This window comes from Felis catus, chromosome E3 (assembly GCF_018350175.1).
Source record: "Felis catus isolate Fca126 chromosome E3, F.catus_Fca126_mat1.0, whole genome shotgun sequence".
NCBI classification, from domain to species: domain Eukaryota; kingdom Metazoa; phylum Chordata; class Mammalia; order Carnivora; family Felidae; genus Felis; species Felis catus.
The window spans coordinates 39,809,218-39,836,255 of record NC_058383.1 but is presented as its reverse complement, the minus strand read 5'-3'; the positions used below and the strand labels follow the sequence as shown (position 1 = coordinate 39,836,255).

Below are 27,038 nucleotides of genomic sequence, written 5' to 3'. Positions count from 1 at the left end.
GGGATGAGGCGCCCTCCGTCCTCGGCCGGAATTTGGGGGATGGGCCGGACAGCATGTCCTCTCCTGATGAAGCTGTGCGATTCTACTTGACTTTCATGAAGCAGTCGAGGTCTCGAGTGATGGTCAGCAAACATTAGAAATGGTTACTTGGCGTGATTTGCTTTGTTGAACAAGAATGTTCAGATGTTCGCTTTACTCTGCGCTACGTTCGCTTTACTCTGCGCTCTGTCCCTGAGGTTCCTTTCTGCTCGGAAGTGCTTCGGTCCTGTTGGCCTTCAGGCTTCGCTCCCCTGGTCTGGAGTCTCCCCGGCACCGTGATCGGGGACCTGTCGCGAGAGCTGGTGGGCTGCCTGCGTTGTAGACCGCAGAGATGCGCGTGTGACTTCCAAGCACATGCAGCCCAGCCCCAGCGTGGGCTGGCGGAGCCGGCGGCCCGGGGGTGCACCCATAGGCCTGCCGGGCGGGTCACTCTTGTTTTGGAAAAAGAGCTAAACGAGCGTTTCGTCACAGGTTGAAAAGGACTCTGAAATCCTTTGTTGTGGGTGGCGCAGGGGCGATCAGCCAGCCCTTCCTCGGATCGCTACACCTCAGGAATTACAGGCTCCAGAATCAGCCACGAGTGCCTGGGTTTCAGGGTGTCGGTGCCCTGGCGGGAGAAGAGCCTCCGGCTCTACAGGGCATGGTGTGAAGCCAGGTGTCCCGGCAGGTGTGCTCGGAGGTCACCGCCTGTCAGAGACGTCCTGGGGGTGTTGGGTTTGTTCGCTAGGTCACATCTTGGGTTTGGTTTGGTGAGGAATGGACGAAGTCAGATGTGTGTGGCGCATAGCCTCAGCCCCCTGGGAGGAGGGAGGACGCCCGGGGGACGGTTCTGTTGTGCGCGCGGGCGGCGCAATGAGTGGCAGGCACACGGGCCACGCTGGGAAACCCTGACTGTGTCTTCCCCTCCGACAGCGTGCTTGGGACCGTGGGCATCAAGCTCCCGGACACCACGCTGGCACTTCCTGCCATGGTAGAACTAGTCTCTGCTGTCTCGCACAGGGGCCACTAGCCACTTGGGGACACTGACCGCTAGAAATGTGGCTGGTGTGACCGAGGATGTGGGTTTTGTGTTTTACTGAGTTTTAATTAGTGTGTGCATAGGGTCTCTCGTGGTAGCGGCAGTGACTTGGACAGGGCAGCGGTGACGAACGGCGGTTTCTGGGCCCCAGTCTTGCTGGCTTCTGAAGTCCCTGAACTTGTGCACACTTTTCCACGTGAGAGAATCCCACCCATTCTGCGTAGCCGCGTGATCTTTCTGCATGTGTGACAACGCATTCTGCTTTCTGGGGGCTGACTCGTGGGGAAAATGCTCCTTATTTCGGCACAGCGACACGGAGCTGCGGTCCGGCAGACCTCTTGGCGCGCGGTGACCCTGCCTCCCCCCGTCCCTCAGGCCACCCCCGCTCCACGCCTCGTGTTACTCCAGGGTGGTCTTGGCCAGCGGAGATGCATCAGTGGGCTTAAGGTTTTGGACGTCCTGTGCTTTGCTGTGAACTCCCCGTCTTTGCCCCGGATCTGGAGGCGCACGCCTGTCGAGGGGGTGAGGCGGGCGTACCTCGCCGGGAGGCCCTGCCTGAGCGAGCGGGGAGGCGGCCTCCCTGGACAAGCCGCCGATCATCTCACTGGGAAAGCATTTCACGATATTCAGCGTTGGTTTCGCTTTTGCTTTCCCAAGTGCTTTTATCTTTATGGTCTTACTTTACCCCCGTCCCCAGCCGTTGAGAGTTTGCATTGCTCCCCACCGATGGTCCTGCAGGTCCCTGGGGGAGAGTCCGGCTATCGTGGGTGTGTGCGAGGGCTTCCCTTTCTCTGAGGAAGGAGCCAGATGGGTGGGAGGAGTGGGCTAGGTCGTACACGTGTTCTGCCGGTGACCCTTGCCCCTCGCGGATTACCTGTGCCATGCCGTCACACTTCGCCGTGCTCTTCCCGTTCAGCGTGCGTTCCCAGGACTCGTCACTGTTGCTGGCAGGGCACCTGCGGGCTTGTCCGGTCACTCTGGAATGTCAGATTTTGTCGGTGGAAGTTGTTCAACAAAGAGGACCTTTGAGATCTTTTAAAGGTTCCTTTAAAGGCATCAAGTGATTTGCATTCTGAAGTATGGGTTGTTTCTAAGAGATGGTGGTATTTCACACATGCGTAAATGTTTTCTTGAGTTTGAATTTCACTGCGTTCGTTTGGAAAGACCAGAATTACTTCACCCCAGACACATCTGAGAAAGAGAGACACTGTGACATGTGACGTGCGTTTTCAGGTCATGGGGCAAAGGGCAGTCTGCCTCCGGCGGGGACGTTGTGCTCTCTCAGTGGGTCCACAGAAACCTCTTTCTGCTTTCGCTCTCCGTAAAAAGATCGGAAGGAGTCAGGTCAGGTCAGGTCAGCATGAGGTCATCGGTGAACAGTCCCACCGGGCAAGTGGTGGGTCCTGGGTGCCGTCCCGTGTGGCGCCACCCTTGACGGGGGTGCCGCGGGGCGTCCCCGAGCCCTGCAGCCTTCAGAACAGATCACTGTATAGTTCTTTCTCTCCAAGGAGCCGACGGTGGCGGATCGTCGTCCGGAAATGGGTCTGGGGCCGCCCCTGCCGCCCCTGCCGCCCCTGCCGGGGGCTCCCGCTCCTCTTCCCGGAACTTGGGGTCATCAGGCGGTGAGAAGGAAGAAGGCAAGAAGGCCCGGCGACAGTGGGAGTCGTGGAGCACAGAGGACAAGAACACCTTCTTCGAGGGGCTGTACGAGGTGAGCTCTGGGGCCAGGACAGGCGGCACGGCCAGCCTCTCGCCTCTGTCCGCGTTTCCCTGTTTGCCTGTGCCTCGCTAGCCACGTGGCTACCAGATCTCCTAGCTCAGCAGCTCGGTGGGGACCCCCTGGTGGGCTGCAGGCGTGGGTCCCTGAGACCCATGCCTCGCCATGGACCTCGCCCTTTGTCCTCACCGTGTGACTTTAAAAGCCAGTTAAGAGTGAGGTGGTTGTTAGGAAGTGTCTCTGTTGGATTCCTTTCCTTCTCTTCCAAGAGTCTCTCCGTTGTCTCAGAAACATTCTCTCCTGAAGAGTGCTGTCCTGTCCCTGTGCCTTCCCTGTGCAGTTGAGTGGGCTGACTCGGTAGGCTTGGTCGGTCCCTGACAGGGAGGGACAAGGGGACACTTGGCACATCAGTCAGAGCAGGCAGCTCAACCCTGAGAGATGTCACAGCTGACCTGGGACAGAGTGGAAAGTCCTAAAAATAGAAGCTGCCCCCCCCTGCCCCCGCCCCCGATCCCAATCCCAATGTCCAAAGAGAGGCTGCCGTGCTCCCTACCGTGCTCCCTGCCGTGCTCTCCACCGTGCTCCCTGCCGTGCTCCCCACCGTGCTCCCCGCTGCGCTCCCTGCTAACCTTTCTCACTTCTCTGTTTTGCTTTCTCAAATATTTGCAACCGTAGTGGACATACTCTTTTTACTTTTATTAAAATTTTTTTTCAACATTTACTTTATTTTTGAGAGAGAGAGCATGAGCCGGGGAGGGGCAGGAGGAGAGGGAGACACAGAATCCAAGGCAGGCTCCAGGCTCTGAGTTGTCAGCACAGAGCCCAATGCGGGGCTCAAACCCAGGAACCGTGAGATCATGACCTGAGTCAGCATGGCTCGAACTCATGAACCATGAGATGGTGACCTGAGCCAAAGTTGGATGCTCCGCCGACTGAGCCACCAGGCGCCCCAGACATACCCTTTTTACTAACCTCAAGTACCTTTTCATGGTACGTTATGGGTTTTTTTGCTCGGTATAATGTTAACGCCTAAAAATATTCTACTTCACGTGTGAACAAACCGGCTTGCGTGCTCACTGTTTTTATAAACGAAGATTGGGACGCAGCCACACCCATTCACTTGTACGTGGTTTCTGGCTGCTTTTGACTACAGTGACCAAATCGAGCAGTGACAGCAGACACTAGTGGCCTGCAGCACCTCAGTGCTTACCCTCCATCCAACCCTTGCTCTGTTTAACCGTCCTCGTGTTGTTGATTGGGGTGGTTCCTTCCGGATTCTGTGATGAGTAGCGCTGGAGTGAACGCCCGTGTACATGCGGTATTGTAGGTTGCCTCATTGGGGTGCGGTGTCACGAGTGGGTTGCTCAGTCAGCGAGCCTGATGCCTTTGTTTTATTTTTTTTTTTAACTTTTTCCGTGTTTATTTATTTTTGAGAGAGAGAGAGAGACAGAGTGTGAGCAGGGGAGGGGCAGAGAGAGAGACACACACAGAATCTGAAGCAGGCTCCAGACTCTGAGCTGTCAGCACAGAGCCCAATGTGGTTCTCAAAGCCCCGAACCTTGAGATCATGACCTGAGCTGAAGTCGGAGGTTTAACCCCCTCAGCCACCCACGTGCCCCGAGCCTGATTCCTTTAATAGCAAAGTAATGGGAGTGATGGAAAAGTCTTCCCAAGCCTGGCAAACAGGGCTCATGGCAGAAAGGGGCCTTGGAGCTGATACGCCCAAGTGTCCTTGGAGAGATTAGAGCCGCGTGGAGGGAAGACTCCGTGCCGATGGCAGAATATTCCCCTGGCTGCCCTTCTCCCTCCGGGGAGTGCTTCGGTTCTGCTGTCCCTGTTGGAGGAGGCCACTGTGTCCATGCCGAGGGACTCAGTCGTCCGGGGAGATCACGGAGTGTGTATTTGAGGCTCGTTCTGCCAGGTGCAGAGTCCCTCACACAGGTCAAGTGTGTTCTTTCCCTCCCCGTGACGGTTTCAGAGCACGGCACGGGCTGGTTTTGTATACTCATGTCCCCAGACTAGGCCTCCCTGAAGTTGTGTGTTAGGCGTAGAAGACCAGAGGGCTGAGGACTGGCCTTGAATGTGTAGCTGACCCTCACCTGAAACCTTAGCTGCTTTGGTGTGGCCCCTCCTTCCCGGGGGGTGGCGGGGGGTGCAGCTCTGTGGGGGTCTGGCTGCCAGGGTGCAGAACGAGGGCGGAAGATATGCTCGTCTGTTAAAAAGTGCGGGGAGGGTTCCCTGGCAGTGACCCGCCCCGCCTGTCTTTGGATGAATTAGTTCAGTCCCTTGTCGCTGGGCCAGCTTTCTGGTTGTACGTTTTCCGCCAGCGAGGTGTTTGAGATCTCCTGAAATCCTGGATTAACCATAATAGTTGACACTTCTGGTCACTTCATGCTTTCCACAGCTGAGACTGGGTGTCCCACGTATCGTGTGTGTTTGTGCATGAGAGAGAGAGGACGAGTGTGTGCTTTACCACTGAGCTGTGTGTCTGACGTGGGCTCGGCAGGACCCTGGCGAGGCCTTGATGTAGGGCTGACGAGCTGGGGTTGGGGGGGTGACAGAACGGCTTGGACTGAGGGGCGCGGGGGCCCCTGTGGTGTGTGTCAGTCATTCCTGCCTTTTCCACGCACACGTGGGACTCAGCTGTGCTTCCAGCGACACAGACCCAGCTCGGCACAGAGAGACACAAGGGACTGAGCAGCTGTCATGACCGAGAGGAACGGGGAGGGGCAGTCTCAAGCCCGACCCGTGCAGGACTCTAGTGATGGCACAGAGCCTCTGTCACCCTGTGTGTGTGGGAAGTGACATTTCTGTGCTGTCTCCTGTTTCAGACACTTCCCAGAGGCAGGAGTGCCACCCTCGCCGCCCACTAAACTTGGGACGGTTCCGGGAGGGACGCAGACGGGCCAGGCCTGTCCCAGACTCTTCCTGTGGCAACGGGTGTGGGCCGTGGCCCCTGTCAGGGAGCTGACGTCACTGTTGTCATCCTTGACATCATTACCCGCTCGGTGTTGGTTGGTTCTTCACAAAGCCTGTTGCCGACTTCCCGTTTTCCCTTTTCACGTTTGTGACTTCCGCCTCAGTGGCCAGGCTCCCGTGCTTAGTTCTCCCCGGGTAGCTTGTGGGTATAGGCCCCTGCGGGACAGAGCGCGGGAGCGGTGCCAGGGTGCGAAAAAGCCGCCCCGAAGGGCCGATCTGATTAGGGAGTGTAACAGGAGCTTGAAAAGTTGCAAGTCCATGCTGGCAGGCACCCCAGGAACTCGGAAGGCAGCGTCGTCTTAGAACACGGGATGGGGAATCACCAAACCCAGATTCTGGTTCCAGCCCACTCAGAGCGTGTGCCTCGTGGGTTTGGTTCCCGCCGTGCAGCGAAGCCGAGAGATGGAGAGGCTGTCTGCACGCGTTCCATTGTGGTTCTCATCAAGGGCTGTGGGGGGGGGGGGGGCCGCGGGGAGCGGGGCGCCCAGAGGAGGGCATCGAAGACGCCTTTTCGTGTTTTACCTGCCATTGTGTGTGTGTGTGTGTGTGTGTGTGTGTGTGTGTGTTTTCAAATTTTTCAATGTTTAGTTTTGAGAGAGTGAGAGAGAGAGAGACAGAGCATGAGCAGGGGAGGGGCAGAGAGAGGGAGACACAGAATCCAAAGTCGGCTCCAGGCTCTGAGCTGTCAGTACAGAGCCTGACGCAGGGCTCGAACTCAAACTGTGAGATCATGACCTGAGCCAAAGTGGGTCACTGAACTAACTTAGCCATACAGGTGCCCAAGCTGTTTTTTTAAACAATGAACAAGTTCTTTTTCAAACTTTCATTTTTCATTTAAAAAACAAATGCTTATTACTTAGAGTGAGAGAGGAAAGCAAGCAGGGGATGGGCAGAGGGCAGAGGGAGAGAGAGAATCCCAAGCAGGCTCCATGATGTCAGCACAGAGCCCAACACGGGGCCCCATCCCACGAACTGTGAGATCATGACCTGAGCCAAAATCACGAGTAAGATTCTTAACCAGCTAAGCTACCCCGATGCCTCTTAACTTTACATTAAAAAAAATTTTTTTTTCCACGTTTATATCTGAGAGAGACAGAGTGCGAGTCGGGGAGGTGCAGAGAGAGAGAGACACAGAATTCGAAGCAGGCTCCAGGCTCTGAGCTGTCAGCACAGAGCCTGACGCAGGGCTTGAACTCATGGACTGCGAGATCAGACGCTTAACCAGACTGAGCCACCCAGGCACCCTTTAACTTTGAATTTCAGACTTGGAGGAAAAACTTGCAGAAAGAGGACAGAGAATTCCATATACCTTTCCCGATGTGCACGTAACCTCAGTGGGGCCAGCATGATGAGATTCGATGTGGGACCGTAGCATTTACTGACCCACAGGTGTTACTGGGTTTAGCTGGTGTTCCCACTGATGTCCGTTCTGGATCAGGGTCTCACGTTGCATTTAGTGGACATGACTCCTGAGCACCCCATTGGGGACCTCCTTCTGGCTCTCGAGACCTGGACCCTTTGAAGACTTGTGGTCTGTTAGGTTGTGGAATGCCCCTAGCTCTGGGCTTCTCTGAGCTTTCCTTATGATTAAACACACTTTGCACTTTTGTCAAGGAAGCCATGGGAGTGTGGGCTGTCCTGGGTGCATCCTGTCCGGAATGTGTGAGGTGTTCTGTCCCGTCCTCGTGGTGTGACCCCTGGTGACTGCATTCAGGTGGCACCTGCCAGGTCCTGTGCTGCCTAGTCTTTTTTTTTTTTTTTTTTTTTTACTTTGAGGCTACGTAAATAAATACCCCGGTTTTCATTTTTTCCCCACTAACTTTAGCCACTATTGCCACTTCTTATCTGAAATAACCATTGTTACAGTGTTTGTCCGTCACGATTTTCTGACTTCATTATTCCTACACTTATTAGTTGGAAATCTCATTCAAGAAAAAGTTCTTTCGTCTCCCGTATTTAGGTGAGAATTCAGTAATTCCTTTATATGTGGATTCAGGGATATGTAGGCTAGTCTTTGGGTCACAGTCTATTCACACCATTGATGGTTTTGTTGCCCAGATTGTGGCAGATTTGTCCACTGGGAGCCTCTTCAGGTTGCCTCCTGTGTTCTTCTCCCAAGCTCCTGTGATGCCATCGGCACTTGCATCCGTGCACAGCAAGATATTCCAGCCTCACTGGTACTTTCCCTGCTCCCATCTCTCCAAGAGGCCCTGGTTCCTCTCGGGAAGTGGGATTTAGAAACCAAGATATGGGTGCTGGGGGTGCACAGTGCTGCTGGCATGCTGTCATCTCTGGGCCCTCCCCAGGACTCCTCACTGCCTCAGCTTCGATGGCATCTGCAGCTCCGGAACAGTGCTGGTGGTGACGGTGTTCTCTGGAGCATCAGTTCCAGTCTGAAATTCTCAGAAATTCTCAGCTTTTGCATGAAGATGTTGAAGGAAGGATGGCCCATAGGTGTATTCAGAGCATATTCTGTGGTTCTCTAAGTGTTTATATTTGCGGCCCGTATTTGAGTATAGGATGCATTTTGTTTGACCAGAGCAGTGAGGATGTTTCTGGATGGTTGTATTGTTTTAAGAGGTCAGGTATACAACACTCTGAGCTCCTTCGTCTTTCTGTTCTGTGTTCGCACAATTGTCTTCATGGTGCTGTCTTCTTTCATGGTCTCTAGGGGACTCTGGGCATTAACCTTTTCATCTGAGCCATGAGCATTGTGTCCTCCTGCTCTGGGGTCCTACTCTTTGGTCTCCCGTGCTATGACGGTTTTATCCCTGAGTTTCTATTGCTGCCTTATCCATTATTCCAGTTAAAACCTCAGTCTTCACGCACGTCTTTGGGGTTTCAGAAAAACAAAAAACAAAAAAACCCCTGAGGTTCTGGAGAGGCGAGGTTGAAGCTGATGCCGTGAAGGACACGTGCTTGACCGCTGCACAGTCCGTTCGGCTTTCTCCTTTCCCGGAAAGCGTCTGTGCGGTACGGAAGCCTGCCTTGTTGTAAGCTCTGTGCCTTTAACGTGCGCTTAATTTTCCAGCATGGGAAAGACTTTGAAGCCATCCAGAACAACATCGCCCTCAAGTACAAGAAGAAAGGGAAGCCCGCGAGCATGGTGAAGAACAAAGAGCAGGTCCGCCACTTCTACTACCGCACGTGGCACAAGATCACCAAGTACATTGACTTCGATAACGGTGAGTGTGCCGAGGCTTGGCTCGCGGTAGATGGCAGGTGGGAGGCGCGGCCGGCTCCCGGTCGGAGCTGGTTTCCGGCAAACCCATCAGACACACCGCGGCGTGGTTCTCACCCGGCCCTGCTGCCAGGGCTCCCGTGCCTCGCGGTCCTCCGGCTGCTGGTACCTCTGGTGACCGCCGGCCGTTGAGCTGAATGCATTCCTAGTGCTCTGGGCCTGCGTCCCCCACTGGGAGGGGAGGTCACCACAGTGGATGAGGAGAGGCGGCCACAGGTGCGCAGGCCAGAATCGGACTCCCCCCCCCCCCCCCCCCCCCCCCCACGCACACACACAGCCAACGCCCACCCTTCTCTCCCCGATGGTGGCTCCTCGGGGCGGGGGTTGGGCAGGGCCGGGGTGGAGGGCTAGCTCTCCTGAGGCTCACGTCTGGGTTTGAGGCCAGGCTTGGGTAGCCGTGTCTTCAGTTCACCCACCCGGGTCATTCTCCAGTGCAGGTCTCACGTCCCTCTGGGAGCAGCCATTCTGACCAGCCCCTCTGTCCCCACGGGTCACGCCAGCACTTGATCATTGATTCCACCCTTCTCGACACTGGTCTTCACTTCCACAACCGCTCTTGTAGCTCCGTCCTTCCAGATGTTTGCTTCTATCGACTCCGTTCATTTCTGACCCTTCTGTGTAAACAATACGAATCCTCACGTGGGACGACCGAGATGGCAGTGGTCATCCCCCCTTTGAGCCTTTGCCGTGAGCCCTTTGTGTCAGCCCCTGGGGACTCCCGTGTTGCCGCCTGGGCCCCGCCTGTGGGCCGTTCCCTCAGCACATTGGGGTGTATTTTAGTCACGCGGGAGCCAGCACCACCCAGGGTGACCCATCAGCCCCTCTTCCCTGGCTCCCCCTGGCACCTGGGGTTCCTCCTCTGACCTTAGAAAGGCTCAGAGAGCACGATTCAAGGGGGTGTGCCTTTGTGTCAAGGGCCGGATGGTAAATATTTGGGGCTTCGGGGTTTACCGTCTTTAACAAAACTGCCACGTTCTGCCGCCTTAGCTCATTTGTAGACCAGATGTACGCACGTGTGTATTGCCGTGTTCCCCAAATTCTTCCTTCACAAAAAGAGGCCGTGGGCTGTATTTGTCCTGCATTTGGCGACCACTGTCCTAGAGGAATCCTTTCTCGCTGCCACTGGCCTGTCTGGGAGCCCTTGGGGAGGGGGCGCCTAAGCTCTAGATGGTCACGGTTATCACCTGACACCGTCCCTTGCCGTTTCTTCCCTTTGAATCTTTGTGGACATCTGTGACCCGCCAGTCAGAGTCCTGCTGGTCATACCTCAGAGCTTCTGGGGTCTGTCCCCACCGCCTGGTCCCCTTTGGTCCTGTTCTAGAGCATCGCTCTTCTCCCCGTCTGGTCCTGCCCTTCCTAGTCTGCCCCTCGCGTCGCCAGATCCACGGCGGGGCCGCGTCTGCCGGGCCCGGATCCTTCCCTGCCCCCTGTGGTCTGCGGGCTGGCCCGCTCTGTGCTCGCTGAGCACGCCACCCCGAGGGCACACGAGAAAACCCGGGTTCGGACACGGAGATCCTTTCCTGACGGTAAGCGGGGGAGCCGAGCCCCACGGCCAAGCCAGCGCCCTCTCCCCAGACGCCCCCGCCGTGTTCTCAGCACAGTGGCTCACCCTCCCTCCTTTGTGCGTCGGCTTGCAGGCCACCTTCTCCCGCCACTGTGGAATTTCTCCGTGTGCTTTCTGTTCAGCCTCGTTTCCTTGAGTCGGCGTTACCGCAAATGTTTCCTTTCAGACCGGCACCTCACTTCTCGTGTTTTTAAGTAACGCGGCGTCCTTGTCCACACGGCAGTCTCCTCCAGAAATCCTTTCTTCGGGTAAATTCACACGACAGGTGAAACGAGCTGCGTCTCATCTTGAGTGTCTCGTCCACCTCGCGGCACGTCTGCCTTCCCGCCAAGGCCCCGTGTGCAGTGCACGATTGTGCCCAGGGGTTGGCCATGCTGAGCTGCTGTCCGGCCAGCAAGCGCCGTCATTTCTCACTGCTGGAGCGCCTTCCGCTGGCGCCTCGGGGCGGAGCAGATCACAGAGCGATGGGTGGGTCCGGCACCTCCTAGCGGCCTGCCCCTTCCGTGGATGGGGACCACCCGGTCAGAGTCGGCAGCCCTTTTGCCGATACCGTTTTCTTCATTTGCTTTCGGTGTCCACGTGACCAGTCACGGAAGATCGTCTGCTGGCCTGGGTGCGTGGTGGCCAGTCAGCCACGTGTCATCGTTGACCAGGTTGTCCCCACGGCGTCCGTGTGTTTGCTGGCTGTGCTCACCCCTGCCTGAGAGCGCTGCTCGGATCTCTAATTGATTTGAAAACATCACCACCGGTCCAGGTCCTGTCGAGTCCGAGACTCGACAACATCCATCATCTTCACAGATGTTTTTGTGCCGGCGGCCGCAGGCACAGTCATAGTTCTTTGGCTCTTTGTGTGTGTTTTTTTTATACTTTTTTTTGTCGCACATCCTGTTCTCTAGCGGCTTTCAGTCATCCACGAGAGAGGGCTCTGCCCCAGGGGCTGGTCCCGGAAAGCTCTCTTCATGTGAGAAAGCTGCGGGGTGAGAGGGAGGAGGTGACTCCGGGGCCGCTGGCGGGCACACTGTCTTTCATGCCGACCACACTGTGGGCAGGGTGGCCACTGTTTTGGGGACACTCGGGTCCCCAGGGCAGATGCAGTACCATGCACAGGGGTTTTTTCTTGGTTGGATTTCAGAGGCACTTAGGGTCGATTTTCTGTGTTTTTATCGCCTCCTCCTCCTGGATGGCCTCCTGAACCCCCCTGGTCCCGGCAGGTGCGACTCCTCTTCGGTTCTTTCCCCGACTGGGCCGAGGGGTGGACGAGCCACCGCTCTCGGGTCCCACCCCTGCACCTCATGTCGGTTCCACAGCAGGCCCTGCGGGCTCAGACCCAGCACGTGTCTCTTCTGTACGGTGTGGCCCACGTCCCCGCTGTCCTTTACCTGACCTGTGTGCTTCTTGGCGTCTCAGTATAGTGGCCCACGAGAAGAGCCTTCTTTCTGTTGAGCTGGCGGCTCCGCCTGGGTTTCTGGCCGATCCCAGCGAGCACGTTGGTGCACTTTGGAGGCAGCCGGCCGCCCCTTCGTGGCGCACGGGCATTAGTTCAGGGCTCGGCGCTGCCCAGCCGCCTACCCGTCCTCAGCCGCTGCAGCCGTAGATTCGCTGCTCTGGACGCTTCACACAGACGGTACCAAACGGCGTGTGGCCTTCTGCGTGTGACCTCTCACACCGAGCATCGCGTCTTCTTTGTGCATTCACGTCACTGCGGGCATTAGAGCCTCGTTCCCTTGTATGGCTGTCACCGTTCTGTTGTCGGTACGACCCGTGCTTGTTCGTCCTCTGCCCAGCGGACCCTAAAGCATCCTTAGTAGCGATCTCCTGTGGGAATCCAACGAGACCTTGCGTCTTTGTCAGGAGAACCGTGAGGAGCAGTTGACCGGTGGTGTTAGCAGTCCCCGGCTCCTCGCAGCCTGTGCGAGGTTTGGAGCTTTTGTTTTAGATCGCTTGTTCGAGGTCTTATTTTCTAGTTGCTAATATATCGTAGTTTTCCTTGCCTGGTGGTTTAATCACACGTGGGTGAACGTTGCGACTTTGGAAAGGGGTCTCCGAGGAGAGGCCGGAGAGAGCAGTCGTGAGGACAGTGGAGGCTCAGGTGCACCGGTCACGGCTCTGTGAGGCGACATAAGTGCCACCAGACTGCTGGGGCTGGGCTGATAAGTTGTATCCCAGTTCGCTTGCAGCTGCCGTGGAACTTGGGTACTATGGAAGGGTTCTCTCGCGTCTCAGACCTCAGCGCATAGGCGGTCCAGGCGGGTGCCAGGGACCTAGGGCCTGCCCTCCTTCTGCGTTGCCGTCCCTGCATGCTGTCTGGGTCCAGGACGGCTCCAGGCAACAACTCAGCAGGAAAGAGAGGTGTGTGAAAGGGACACGTTCTGTCCCGAGTCTGTCTTCAGTCATTTCAGGAGCTTCTGGAAGCCTTCTGCTCACACCAGAGGCCAGGACCTAGGGTGCGGGCGGGGATGTGTGGCGTCTGACCCGGATGCATCGCTTCCCCATGAAGGGGGTCTGTTGCTCAGGAGTTGGGTGTCAATACTTGTAATCGTAGGGGCTGTGGCTCCTCTTCCGTGTGGCCCGGGGCCCGGGGCGGGCTGGTCAGCGGTCAGAGATGGTCCGACACCCCACCTCTCCGGTCCTGGGACTGCCGGCCTCACACAGAGCTCGGACGGATTCTGTGTGTGTGCAGAGAGATGCGTGACAGATTGAGTGGTCACGCCTGCCCCCCTCCCTCCCGCCTCCCCGAAGCTGGCCACATCCCCCTCCCGGTTTCTCCTCCTGGGGGCCGTTGCGCTGCCTGGACATCGCTCATCTTCTAGCCCCTCCCCAGGTTTCTTGTTTAACTTCTCACGTTGCAGATTTGAAAAGCGGTCCTGTGTTCCCGTGGGCTCGCCACTCCGTGTCCCCGGAGTCGACGTCCCGCACACCCCTCCCTGCCACGAGCTGGCCGACCCCGGCGTGTGTGTCTTCGCCCCCTAACGCTGTCCGTCCTATGTCTTTCAGTGTTCTCCCGTGGGCTGAAGAAGTCGTCCCAGGAGCTGTATGGTCTGATCTGCTATGGCGAGCTGCGGAAGAAGGTTGGGGGCTGTGAGTATGGGGCTCCAGGGGGTCCCCGCACGTGTGGCTGCTCCTCACGGGGCCTGCCGTACCGTCGCCGTTGGGTCTTTATTGCCACGGCTCTTCTCCTTTCCCCGACTTGACTCTTGAAAACGTCTTACGTGCGGTGCGCTGGCGAGCACCACGGCCCCACAGACCCTCACTTTCCCTCAGGCCGGCGTGCCGTTGACATTGGCCACGTCCGCGCACCCCTCCCCACACGTGCGCGCCCTCTCGCTCAGGCGTCCTAGACCCAGGCATGTTGTCATGCGTGCCCGCCTTCCTGTCACCACTCGACGTGCTGCCGTCTTCCCTAGTACCTGTCCGCGTTCAGTTTTCCCGGAAAACCCAACGTACCTGTCCGGGCGCCAGTTGGGGACGTGGTCCCACTTGAGCCTGTGGCACCCCTTGGGCCCGTAGACGAGAACAACCTCACGTTTGGTCTCCTGAGACACTGGTACTTGGGAGGGTCCAGGTCCCTCCGCGGGTGTCTCGGTGCTCGTCTCCTTGCACCCAGATTTCCGATAGACATCGGCTGCTCTGGCCTTCCTGGGGCACCGAGCAGCTCGTGGCCGACCCTGCCTCCCCGTGTGACCTCCGAGGAGAGGGGCGCGCTGGTCTCTGCAGGTGCCCCTGGCCACCGTCGCACGAGGGAAGAGCGCTCACCCACAGGGCCGCTCCCGAGGCCCCATGAGACTGTGCGAGGGGGCCGCTCAGAGGGGGCAGCGGGGCAGGGGCGTGGAAGCAGCAGAGGAGGGGGGGACGGGCGTTTATGGATTGCTCCGCATAGGCCAGCCTGGCTCCCCGCCTGTGTCCTCTGGTGGGTGGTGTGTGGGGCCCCTTCTTTGTCCCTGCCATGCCCGTGTCTCAGCCAGTCTGACTTTGCGTGACGCTGGCCTTGATCTGTCAGCGCCTTGCTCCCTAACTTTAGGCGGCTTACCGTCACCCTCCCTGGCTATCGCAGGATCCCCTGCACTTGGACCTCAGCCCCTCTTCCTGCCGCCCTGCAGCTCAGCTGACCCCGTCCTGCCGGTGGTGCCTCGTCGGTTCCTCCCAGCCCAGTTGCACGTCACACTTGCACGTTCTCTCTTACACACACCCCATGAGGCCCTGCCTGAGCGCCCCACCCCCCACAACACTCCCCCGACCGGTCCATTTGCGGGGACACTGTTGTGTCGTTTTGTGAGTCTGCAGGGAAGGGCAGGCTTTGGGGTACTGCCTCGTGCAGGGCACCCCCAGGCCACAGCCTCTCATGACTGCTCGTTGGGAGCCGCTTCTGGGCTGTGCACGAAGCGTGCTCAGGGCATGCCAGCGGTGGACACGCCTGTTTCTCCCTGAGCTCTCCAGACTCACGAATCCTGAAGCAGCGGACGTGGTGTCTCTGCTGTGTTCCTGGGATTCGGACATGCACTGCACGTGTCTAGCATCGTGGCAGCTCCTGTCCTGGGCGTTGTCCCTGGGGCTCAGGACGCTCCAGTTGGATGAAAACGAGTGACCGTAGGCTCCTTGGCCATTAAGTGACAGGTTTTCTTGCCCCCAGGACTGAGTCTCACACGGGGGCTTTCTGTGACAGGGGCTGGTGTTGGGGGGCCCGGGAGACACCCGTGTGTCTGGGCAGCTTTTCTTTGCAGGGCGGCTGCTTGGCTGCGCACCTGCCTCCCCCTGCCGCGCCTCTTTCCCCGCAGCTGCTCCCTCTGCGCCATTTCCCTTCGGTCTGCAGGGCTCGCGCTGGTCTTTCTCGCCACGCGGTTGTCGTGTGTGGCTGTGAATTCTTTCAGTGGTGAGTCATCTGTAAAGCTTTATGTTGTTTTCTTTTTCTTTTTCTTAACCTTTTTTTAACATTTATTTTTGAGAGTGAGAGCGAGGGAGAGAGCAAGAGAGAATCCCAAGCAGGCTCCACACTGTCAGCTCACAGCCCAGCTTGGGGCTCGAGCCCACGAACCGTGAGATCATGACCTGAGCCGAAATCAGGAGATGGACACTTAACCGACTGAGCCACCCAGGAGCCCTTAGGTTGTGTTCGTTCTCGAAAGGTGTCTTTGCCGGATGTGGAGTTCTGATTTGATAGTTTTCCCTGTTTTCACTTTGAATCTGTTACTCCCCCGTCTCTGGCCTGCGCTGTTTCTGGTGAGAGGCTGCTGACCGTTGTGTCCTCGCGCCTCTGGAGGGGATGCACTACATTTCTCTGGCCGCTCTACGGATTTTGTTCTTGTCTCGCTTTTCCTCCTGGATGTGTGTTTATGGCCTGTTAATTTCGTTTCCCCAAAACGTACAGAAGAGTCCAAAGAATTTTGCAATGACCCTCAAACCCCCACTACCTCCGCGTGCTCTCTGTCCCTGTGTCTTCTGTTGAGGACAGCAGTAACCCTGGGAGGGCAGAGGAACGTGGCGTCTGCTCTAGTGAACGCACAGGGTCTCGGTTTGTCATTCGTCCACCCCGGGCACCTAGGCATCCACGACCGACGATACCGGGCCCAAGGATGGCACGTGCCCAGGGGGAGAAGTGTGCCTGCCTGGTGCCCTGAGAAGCAAGTCTCTGAGCTCGGAGGCTAGGGATGAGGAGAGGTGCAGCGTGCCGGGGGTCTGGGCAGGAGGCAGGCAGCGCTTGCTTCCCCTGAGAAAGTCCCGAGGGAAGGAGGACCGTGCAGGTGCGGACGGCACCTTCAGCACCGGCTTTGCCGGAGGAGCCGCGGCTGCCGGAGGGGTTGTGTTCTGGAAATCTCTGAATGTTCTGTAAAGGAACTGGTGTGTTTGCTTTCTACTTGAAGTTAACAATCTGGGACCGTTTACCCAGTTTGCTCCGAACTACTCCATGCTCACGTTTATTTATTTTGCATTTAGGTATGGACGACAAGAATGCCACGAAGCTGAACGAGCTCATCCAGGCGGGGTGAGTAGGCCCGTCTTGGGGAGCGTTGCTGTTGTGTGGACGCGTGCGCCCTTCCCTGAGATGCAGAGCTGAAGATGCGTGGGGTTTTCTTCCCTTTGCTCGCCGAGGTCCCTGAAGTGCTGACCTCCCCAGGGTTCAAGCTGATAGCCTCTCAGAGCCCCGGGAGAGCAGGGAGACTTGGCCTGGGCTGCTCCCTGTCTCGTTCTTCCCACGGGTCCCCCACAGGGGTGGCAGCGTCCACGCGGCCCTCCCCGCCTCACGTTCCCTTCCCCACCTCGTGTTGGGGAGTGCCTTCTCCTCTCACCAGAGCAAGCCCTGTCCCACTTTCCTGTCACCCTCCCGGTCCCTTTCCTGTGCTGCCCCTTCCCGCACCTGCTGGGGCTCTGGGCCCCACGAGGCGAAGCCAGGTCTGATGCTGCTGCGTTCTGCCCTCACCCTCACGGCGTCCGGGAGCTTGGGGTTCTCCTGTTTGCTTAGCCCAACTGCAGAGGCCGTTCCTGCCACGGAGGTGGCACGTGGCCCCTGCCACGTGCCCCATCTCCCATCGTCCCAGTGGCACCGTGTGCTTTGCCCCCTGGCCCCGACTCCGGTGTTGGCCTTGGAGCCCTCCTGCACTGTCAGCCTTGCTAGGTGATCCCGGCCCCCAGCCAAGTGTCTGACTCGCGGCTCTCCAGCCCTGTAACTGCCCGGTCTTCTCTCCTCCTTCGCCCCTCCTGGGACCATCCCAAGGGCGTACTGAGCTCTGTGCCCCTGCGTGCTCTCCGTGGGCCGTGTTAGTGCTCCCCGGGGCTTCTGTCCCTGTTTGTGGGTGAGGGATTCCAAATCTAACTTGTCCCCAATTCTGTACCTCGATTTATAAATCCCGTCATGTCCTAGACGTCTCCTGGGCCCCAGCTGGAAGTCTCTGGGAGTTCTTTCTGGGAAAGGCGCCAACCCCGCACTCTCAGGTCTCCCCTGGCCACCGCTTGCTCTTTTCCCGTCAGGTGGAGGCAGTGTGGCCCCTCGGCCTCTCATAGCTGCTCCAGCCGGTGCCCTGACCACCCCCGTTCGGCGGTCTGCAGCTTCTGTGTGCGTGCATTTCTCCCTCGGCCTGGCCCCCGTCACCGGCTGCCGTGTCTGTCACCCCGCCCCGAGCTCGTGTACTCTCCCCAGATCCCTGCTCCCCGTCTCAGCTGGACTCACCTGGTGTCCCCCCTGCTGGTCGGCCCTGCCACCTCTGCAGTCACGGCTTTACCGCACCCAGGTCCCTTTTCTCCCTGATTGTGTTGTCGGGTGGTCTGCAGGCCCATCCCTTAGGTGTGAGCCCCTGACGGGTGGGGCCAGCCGTGTGACTTCTGCTCTGGCTCCAGCCCGGCGTCTTCCGTTACAGGTGCCCCTGTTCAGTTCTGGGGGCTTATTTCTGTGCACAGGCCCGATGGTAACTAGGCTTTGCGTATCACTGCTGCTCCGGCTAGCCCCGACTCACCCCCCCCGCCCCACCCCGTGCCGGGGAGTGCGGGTCACCTTAAAAATTCGTCTTTGGGCAGAGGGAGCCTCCTGGAGGCCACCAGCTGTGGCCTTGTGAGTCATTTGGCTCCCCTCCCCCGCCAGCCGCCTGCTACAGTTTCTGAGTTTGTAGGCTCTTTGAACGGCTTGTGTGCACCCAAGGAGCCTTGGATGGCAGGCGAAGTCCTTGGTCCAGGTGGTTTCTGACGCTACCGTCTGCCCAGCGGGCGAGAGCTGCCCTGCGGCGGAGTGCTGCCCCCGGATGCGATTTTGGGGGAGCTCTCACTCGACCTTGTACCTGAGTCGCCCGAGTCGTTGGCCGAGACTCTTCCTGGTTCTTTCTGCTCAGGGCGTGTGTGGCCAGCTTGATGGCAAAACCAGTTCGTTTGGCTCTGTCTTAGGCTCTGTCTTGGTCTTGTTGGGAAGGCCCGCACGGGGAGAGGGTGGGCACCTGGGCTTCTGGAAAGGCACGCGGGCCTGATGCCTCATGGTTGATCTGATGTGAGGAAGGCATGTTTTGATAAGTTTGAAAGTGTCCAGATGATCACTTTTAGGAGCTGCCAGAGATTGGAGAGCCCCAGGCCCTGAGCTGGGGGTCCGAAGGTCCAGGTAACCTCAGACATGGCACCGGGTGCCCTCGGTCTCAGTGAGGAACCATCACAGTAAAGCCCAGAGGTAACGTGATGGTCAGGATTATTCTGGACAAGCAAGGATTCCTGTTTGCTTTGAATGTTTACAGTTGGGTTATGACCCGTAAATATTAAACACGCACGAGTCTGGACCAATGCCATCGGTGATTGGGTGACTCTGTGGGGGACAAGGGATGAACTTCCCATGCAAGGTTCCACGTAATTTGTGTAGAACCTCCGCCTGCTGGGAGGGGAGCGTGGCTCCTTCCCCCTCGGGTGTGGGCTGCGCGCGGGGAGGCGGGAAGGAGCCAGATGGGACACGACCTCACCCCGAGAACAAGGTCAAAGCTGACAGTAGCAGGTCACGTTGAGGGCGTGAGAGGGTGTCTACCTTCCAGTGTGAACTCTCTGAATCCACAGGTGTGGGGCTGCAGCCAGAGTCCGGCAGCAACTTCCCTCCCTGAGCCGTGCTGCCAGGGGACCGCTGCAGGGATGCCCTCGGAGCCTCCTTCCTGCACAGCCCTGTGAGTGCGTGATGACCCCACCCAGATCTGGAAGGGGGTCAATGTTTAACGCCCGCCTCCCTAGATGCCTTGTACCACCCCCCTCTGCTCAGGAGAAGAAGGAAGGCAGACAGACAGTCACAGTGGTAGGCGTGAATGGAGAGGCGTTAGCTTCGGCCGTCCACAGTGGGTGTTTGCAAACAGCGGGAGCTCGGTGCGTATGCCCTCTGACCCCACCCCACTCCTAGAGAGCGGTCAGATCAATGGGCAAGCCACGCTTGTAACATCTCAGATTGGCTCTCGCTAGCAAAAGGGCATCACAGAGAAGACCAGTTCCTGGACGGGACATAGGGGCCTCTGTTCTTTTTCTGGAAGTGAGGCGGGGTGTGTGCGTGCCTATGGTGAGGTGGCTCAATGCGGGGCTCCCACCTCACACTGGGGTTCTCTTTGTACCCCTGTTCTTTTTTTTTTTTTTTTCAAGGTTTGTTTTTTTTTTTTTGGTTTTTTTTTTAACATTTATTTATTTTTGAGACAGAGAGAGAGAGACAGCATGAACAGGGGAGGGTCAGAGAAAGAAGGAGACATAGAATCTGAAACAGGCTCCAGGCTCTGAGCTGTCAGCACAGAGCCCGACACGGGGCTCGAACTCACGGACTGTGAGATCATGACCTGAGCCGAAGTCGGCCGCCTAACTGACTGAGCCACCCAGGCGCCCCTCAGGGTTTGTTTTTGAGAGAGAGAGCATGAGCATAGGAGGGGCGCAGAGAGAGGGAGACACAGAATCCAAAACAGGCTCCAGGCTCTGAGCTGTCAGTACAGAGCCCATCCTGGGGCTTGAAGTCAGGAGCTGTGAGATCATGACCTGAGCCAAAGTCGGACACTTAACCAGCTGGGCCACCCACACAGTGGGGCGTCCTCGTTCTTGACTTGATACGTGTCTTTTGTTATTTGAGTCTTTAATAATAGTGTCTTTGTCTATTTAGGAGAGAAAAGTTCCATGTTGGGGAAAGGTGTTCTTTTTTATTAGCTTTAAATTGTTATATCACATTTGTTCTGTGGAGCTATGTTTATAAAACGTATTTGTCTGTATTTCTGGCAGCGAAAATGTAACATCTGTGGCTTCAGCCTTGACTGGGCCTCATCGTGCGTGGGTGCTGTCACTGCCTGGTGGTAGGACCGTCTAGGAGCCCCTGGAGGGCTGTGGGGTGAGGGAGACCCCCCAGTGCTGGTCTCCCTCCGGGACGGGTAGGAGCCAGCTCTGGTGCAGAGCTCGTGAGGCCCTGGGCTGCGGCAGGTTCAGCACAGGGCGTGGTACCCTGGCTCCTGCTTCCTTCTTCCTTCTTCCTCCTGGCCCCATCACCGCGGCTGTGGCTGGGGGTAGGGCGGTGCTCGGGAGAGTCACCGGAACGCAGCTGTGGGTGGCAGGCTGCACGCCTCACTGGGATTCGGGTTTCTGACTGCCGTTTCCTCCTGCTGCCCCATCTGGGACGCTCCCTCCGTGCCCTCGGTGACAGGCTCTTGCTCGTCCCTCAGCTGCGAACTGGGACGCCCCTCCCTAGCCCTGTAAGTCTGGATGTGACGCATCTTTCGCGTGTGACTGGTCAGCACGGCACTCCATCCAGCGCTGCAGGTGTTCACCTGTCAGGCCCTTTACCGGTCCGTCGGGGTTCCCCGGGCGCCCCTCCCTGCCCCCCCGCCCCCCGGCAGATCCCAGGCGGAGAAGTACATCGACGCCAGGTGCTGCCAGCTGCTTTGTTTGCTTGGACAGACGAGTGTCGCACACCAAACTCGCCTGTGTCTAAGAAGCAAGACGGTCACTCTCTTGGCCTTCCAGGCAGTTTATTGTGAAAAAGTTTAAACATCGGAAAGGTTGGAACAGAGGTATGGCAGACAGCTCCGTACCCTTCACCTGGATTTACCAGTGCAAGAGTGCATCCAGAGTGTGCACGCGCGTGGGGGCGTGTGTTACTTGTCCTGTTGTGTTTTAATGTGTCTTTTTCCCCTGCTGGACTGTGGACTCGTCTGTGGTCCGTGCCGCGTGCCGCGTGCCGCGTGTCGCTGTCAGTAAGTGGGTTTTGAGCTGACGTCTTCAGTATGTGTGCCCGTGTCTCACGATGGCCCGTAAACAACAGTGAAGCGTGCAGTGTCCTGCTTCGCCATTCCGGGATCCTGCAGAGTAGTGTCACTGCCCCGGGAGTCCCACGTGCTCCCCGGTCGTTTCCCTCCTCCCTGCCCCTGGTGATCTCCCACCTTTACTGTCTGCACAGCTGCCTTTTCCAGAATGTCGCCGAGTTGGTGTCGTACAGCAGACGTCCTTTTCAGACTGGCTCCTTTCACTTGCTCTTCTGAGTTCCAAGAAGTGTGCGGAGTTGGGTACCACCCCGATCCAGATACGGGCGGCTCCATCACCCCCACACCCCCTCGTGGCCGCCTCCCACACCCAGCCCCGGCAGCCCCTCAGCTGCTCTCTGGCCCCCGTGGTCCTGCCTTTCCCGGAATGCCATCCAAATGGGGTGATGCCACGTGTGGCCTTCGGAGGTTGGCATCTTCCACTCAGCGGTACTCTCTTGAGATCGGTCCCTGTTCATGCCTTTTCCTGCAGAGCAGTGTCCCCGCTGCGCCGTCCCCTGGTCTGTCCCCTGGTGAGGAACGTGAACTGTTACACAGAAGGAACTGCTCTAAACCTTCGCCTGCGGGTGTGTGTTCTGTGTGGCCTGGGCAAGTCCACAGGTGAGCGTGTGCCGCTCCGTGGGGAGATGGCGTGCCACTCTCCAGGGACCGTCCCGGGCGCTGCCCACGCCCTGCATGCTTGGCGTGGTAGCTGTCCTGAGCCGTCCTTGGGGACGGGCAGCAGCATCTCCCGGTGGTGTTGGTGCGCGTTTCCCTGGCGACGGACCGCGTTGAATGTCTTGTGCCTGTCCTTCTGTCTGTCTCTGGTGATGGGCCTGCTCAAATCTCATGTCCGTTTCCTTATTACTGAGTTTAGAAAGTTCTCCAGGTGTCATCTGATGGGGTTCGTGAGCAAACAGCTAGGAAAGAATTCTCGAGACATCTTTGGTGCAAAAAGGTGATTTTATTAAAGCAGGGGGCCAGGACCCGTGGGCAGAAAAAGCCGCACTGGGGTTGTGAGGAGTGGCTGAGTATATGCTTTTAAGTTAGTGGGGGTTAGGGACAGGGTGAGTCTCTAAGGAATTTGGAAGCACACTTTCAGGACCTGGAGGGGCTAGCTCCTGTTAGGCTAAGGTAATTTTTAGTCCTTAATCGAACAGAAACGTTAAGGCAGGAAGGCTGCCATGAGTTCCTCGCGGAAGGTCACAGGCGTGCTCCAGGTGTTAGGGGGCTGCGGGCCGTCAAGAGGCTTACCTGAAACTGCATTTTTCTTGCCTCTGTTACCCTCCTCGCAGACACGAGCCTCGTGTCGGATAGGCGGCGGGCAACGTTTTCCCCTGGTCCGCGGCTTGTCCCGCTTTCGTGGTGCCCACGGCAGGGCGAGGTGCCCGGTCCCGCCAGGGTGCCGTCCGCCATCTCTCTGTGCAGGCCGTGACCTCTGGGTCTCGTCCAAGGACTTCGTGTGCCCGAAGGTCACGCGCTGCTGCGTGTCTTTGTATGCAAGTCTTATGGTGGGAAATTTTGGTCCGTGATACGTGACGTGCCCTTTATGCCGGGGTGGGTTTTTGTGGGCCGTGTGACCGCTTACTCCAGCTCCATCTGTTGCAAGCACTGTCCTTCCTCCCTTGGCTCTTTTGCGCCCTTGTGTGAAGCCAGGGTCCTTGCTGTGTGGGTCTGTCTCTAGGTTTCCCTTGTGTCCCCCTGCCTGATGTGTCCATTCTTCCAGCAGCAGACCCTGGTTCCCACAAACAGAGCAAATGGCCCGTAAAGGTGAAGCAGGTGGGGGGGATCAGTACGGTGCCCGTGGAGAACTGCAGCTTTATTTAAGGCCGGAGCTCGTGGGGCATTTATTTAAGTGCCTTCCCATCCTTGCTTCTCATGCAGGCTTTGTTCGGTGAACTGTGGGTGTCCTTTCATTACAGACCTGTGAGACTCGGGAGCAGACGGGCTGAGGAGAGCTCTGAGGTCCCCTCTCCCTAGGATGGTTGCAGGCGGGCAGCACAGACTTAGCACGCGCTTTCTGGGTTCGTCACGTGATTTTGCAGACGGGAAAGCCAGGCTCCTGTGCATGTACGTGTAGAGGAATTAGCTTGTTGCCTGTTGTGTCAAAGCGACGACAGGGGGGCGGTTTGCATGGAGCCCTCTGTGTGAACCTGTCGGAGGGCAACCTGTGAGTCTCGTGCAGACGCCGAGCCCTGGGGTGCTGCTGCCTGGCCTCCCAGAGCCGAGCTCAAGTACGGCTTTGCCCCCGCAGGCTCTGGCCTCAGGCCACTCATAGAACTTCCATCTGAGAGAATAGGGAAGGGATTGTAATCTCAGAATGTTCTGGTCCTACCAAAGGCTGCTCAATTTCACGTTAAAAAAAAAAAAAAAAAGGAAGTCTCAAAAGAGCAGTTTAACGGAAAATGTGATTATCGCAAGCGCAGGTGCCCCCTGGCACGGCCCCTCCCGCTCTGTGTTGTTGGTTTGGCACAGACGGAATGAGAAGTGACGGGCAGAGAGGCCCGCCAGCCCCAGAGCTGTCGCTGGGGACGGGCCGGGACTGAGGTCATCTGTGGCACGCCCCCGGCCGCACGTGGCCACCTCCATTTCCCGGACTGAGATGATTATACTGCACGTGTTTGGTCTCAGTGGAGCGAGGGGCGCGTTCCGCGTAGACGCCGTCTGAATCGTGCCACCTGACACAGGGGAGGAGGCCTCCTGGTGTCCCCTGGTCTCTGGGCAGCCTGCCCGTCCTCAGTGCCGCTCGTGACATCCCGCATCGGATTCCCGGCACAGGGGGCCCAGCGGTACGCTGGGGGCGCCGGGTACAGAGGCGGAGGCCACGGGCGTGTCGCTGCTGGAATCCTTGAACTTCCTGTTCTAGCGGGCTGTCTCCAGCCGTCAGCCCTGCCCCACGTCGCGCCTCCCGCTTGGCCCTAGAAACGCTCAACGGGGGGCAGTGGTGAAGTCTGCCCTTTAGGGGACCCGTGTTGGAAATTTGAGCGGCTTCCTTGCCAAGGAGGAGGGGCGTGCGGCCTTGTTTCCTCAGAGGCAGAGGCTGGGACGCGCTGTGGCGTGTGCGATGTGTGCGCCCCCCAGCCGCGCCCCACTGCAGGGTGCCCTTGGCCTTCGGAGCCCCCATTTCAGGGCGATACTGTGTAAAGCTACGTGAGTGGTGTGGCAGTACGACCTTGTAAAAACGTCAGTGGTGCACACCCTCGGTGTAAAACAGAAGCGGACCCCAGCCCCCCACCCCCTCCCTCCCCAAAATAACTGTGCGCAGATTCCACGCGTGTCCTTCTGAGGTCGGTGCGTACAGATAGAAATCCGTCGCTTTTTTCACATCCTTGGAAGCACGCCGCGTGCGTTCTGTAACTTTTTCACCGAGGTTTTCTCAGAAATGGCAAGGACAGAGCAGCTCTCCGGGAGGGGGTCCCAGCTGGCCAGCATTCGAAGAACTGGTTAACGCACAGTCGTAAACGGTATACAGACCTTGACCATTTTTCCAAAATGAAAACCACTTTTGCTCACTGGCATCGGGTAGTTCGTTCCGGAGGTCCGTGTTTTGTATGGCAGCTCCAGCCAACGTGCATCCTTTGTGACTTTCCAGAGGCAGAGCGAGAGAGCAGCAGGGCCCAGGGCAGTGGCGCTGCAGCGTCTTTCGGACTTGTCCTGCCCATGCGTGACTTCACTGCCACTTTGCAGAGCAGCCGGCCGTTATTATCTCTGGAGCATTCTAAGTGTGCTTTTTGAAAGGAGATACCGTTGTGGTTTTCCTATTTGTCGGTTAAGTGGAACTACTTTAGTTTGTGTACTATATACATTTTGGCCATAGCAGCATCCAGACGGAGCGTCACCCACAGCTGTGACAGTGTGGATGTGCCCACAGGTCAGTTCTGGAGAGCACGAACAAGTGGCACTGTGCCTGCCGGCTGAGAGTGTCCTGTACTCCCCGGGCACCACTGCCGTGGTTTACAGCGGTTTCATCGCGAGGGGGCTCAGACTTTCTCTCGCAGGACCTGAGGCGGAAGGGGAGGAGAGAAGGGCATGCGTTTGATGTCTGATGAGGGTTTCTGCGAGGTGGGTTTTCCAGGGGATGGACAGCAGCTGGTGCCACACCGGTCGCCAGGCCAGAGGGCACGCAGATGTCCTCTACAGTGTGAGGCTCGGGCAGGAAAATAGTGGGACCGCCCGGGTCATGATGAGGTCTCGCCGTGCACAGCTGTGACCCTAGCAGCTTCCTGGGGACCCTCACCTGCCCAGGCTCTGTGTGTTCCGGGCACGCTGGCCCTTGTGTGTTTGCCAGGTGGGGGGGGGGCCGGTCAGTTGGAGGCTTCACTGTCTCCTTGAAACTCTGTTCCCAGGGCCACCACCGTGCGCTACAAAGGGAGAAACCTGCGGATCAAAGCGCCCATGTGCCGAGCTCTGAAGAAGCTGTGTGACCCGGACGGTACGTGAACATGGACTTGGGGCAGGGGCTCGCGCGGGCTCTCGATGGACGGTTCGGAGTCTCGTGCTGGTTCAGAGTCTACTGAACGTGGTCCTGCCGGTTGGCGGCACCTGCAGTTGAAACCCCTGGTCACGGCAGCGCATCCGCATAGGAGATCAGGGTGCCCTCAGAGGCCCCGGCTCGTTCAGACCAAGTGGCAGCCGGCATCGCAGGTGACACTCTCCTGGCCCGTCACAGCCTGGTCCGTGGCTCGGGCTCCCAGATGCACAAGCGGCCACGTCGCAGTTCTCCTTCAGAACGTGGAGCCTCGCAGGCTCCCCTGCCAGTCTCGCTCTCGAGACCTCTTGAGGCTGTCTGCCCGGAGCACCTTTTCACATTTTGCACTAGCGTCCGTGTGCCCGGCTCTCACGGCCCCTTCTTGTCATAGGCTTGAGTGACGACGAGGACCAGAAGCCGGTGCGCCTGCCCCTGAAAGTCCCTGTGGAGCTGCAGCCGAGGAACAACCACGCCTGGGCCCGCGTGCAGAGCCTGGCTCAGAACCCGAGGCTCAGGTAACGTGGCTTTTGGCATCTGTGGGGAGCAGTGGGGCTCCCCAGTGCTCTGAACGGGCCTTCGCGCTCTCTGACCCTGCGTGCGCTCACTGTGGCCCTCAGACCTGGGGTCCCACCTGGGCAGGTGCTCGTGGGCCGAGCACAGGGTGCAGGATATGGTTCCCAGGTTGATGGCTCCGGAATCTTTCCCTTGTGTTTACCCTCAAAAGCCCTTTCCGCTCCTCTCTCGTCATCTTCCTGGACGTGTAGGTCTGATTCGTGTACGGGGCCCCGTGTCGGGTGTGCACCGTCTTCCGTTTATACCTCCTCTGTTTTGGTTGAGTCAAATTCTATAACGTACAATTAACCGTTGGTCACTTCAAGGCATCTGACTCGGGGGCCTTGAGGACCTTCGCACAGCGTTGTATGAGTATCTCTTCCGTCTGGCTCCAGAACATTTCGGTTCCCTGAAAGGAAACGTTTCACTAAATTGCGTCCCCCCCCCCCCCCCCCCCCCCCCCCGCCAGCCTCCAGCCGTTACCCATCTGCTGTCTGTCTCTAGATTTGCCTGCCGGGGACAGTTCACTAAAGACAATGGTGCCCATGTGGTCTTAGGTCTGGCTTCTTTCAGGGAGCGGGACTTTTTTTTTTTTTTTTTTTTTTTTTTTTTAGAGAGAGAGAGAGAGAGAGACACGGGGTTGGGGGACAGGGGGGAATGGGCAGGCAGAGAGGGAGACACAGAATCCCAAGCAGGCTCCAGGCTCTGAGCTGTCAGCACAGGGCCCGACACGGGACTTGAACTCAAGAACCACGAG

General features: G+C 58.0%; 1 protein-coding gene across 3 annotated transcripts in view; it reads left to right on the top strand.

Moving 5' to 3' along the window:
• The window catches only part of CRAMP1 (cramped chromatin regulator homolog 1), a 57,229-nt gene that overhangs the window by 9,771 nt on the left and 20,420 nt on the right, over window positions 1–27,038 (top strand). For 2 of the 3 annotated variants that reach the window (XM_023246402.2, XM_045047868.1), the window contains 6 exons: window positions 2,566–2,768; window positions 8,785–8,938; window positions 13,553–13,636; window positions 16,487–16,535; window positions 25,608–25,693; window positions 26,121–26,244. In XM_023246402.2, coding sequence (XP_023102170.2) covers window positions 2,566–2,768; window positions 8,785–8,938; window positions 13,553–13,636; window positions 16,487–16,535; window positions 25,608–25,693; window positions 26,121–26,244 — 700 coding nt within the window. Of the gene's footprint in view, window positions 1–2,565; window positions 2,769–8,784; window positions 8,939–13,552; window positions 13,637–16,486; window positions 16,536–16,566; window positions 19,174–25,607; window positions 25,694–26,120; window positions 26,245–27,038 lie in introns of those variants that run through there. The other variant, XM_023246403.2, reaches the window with a different exon arrangement.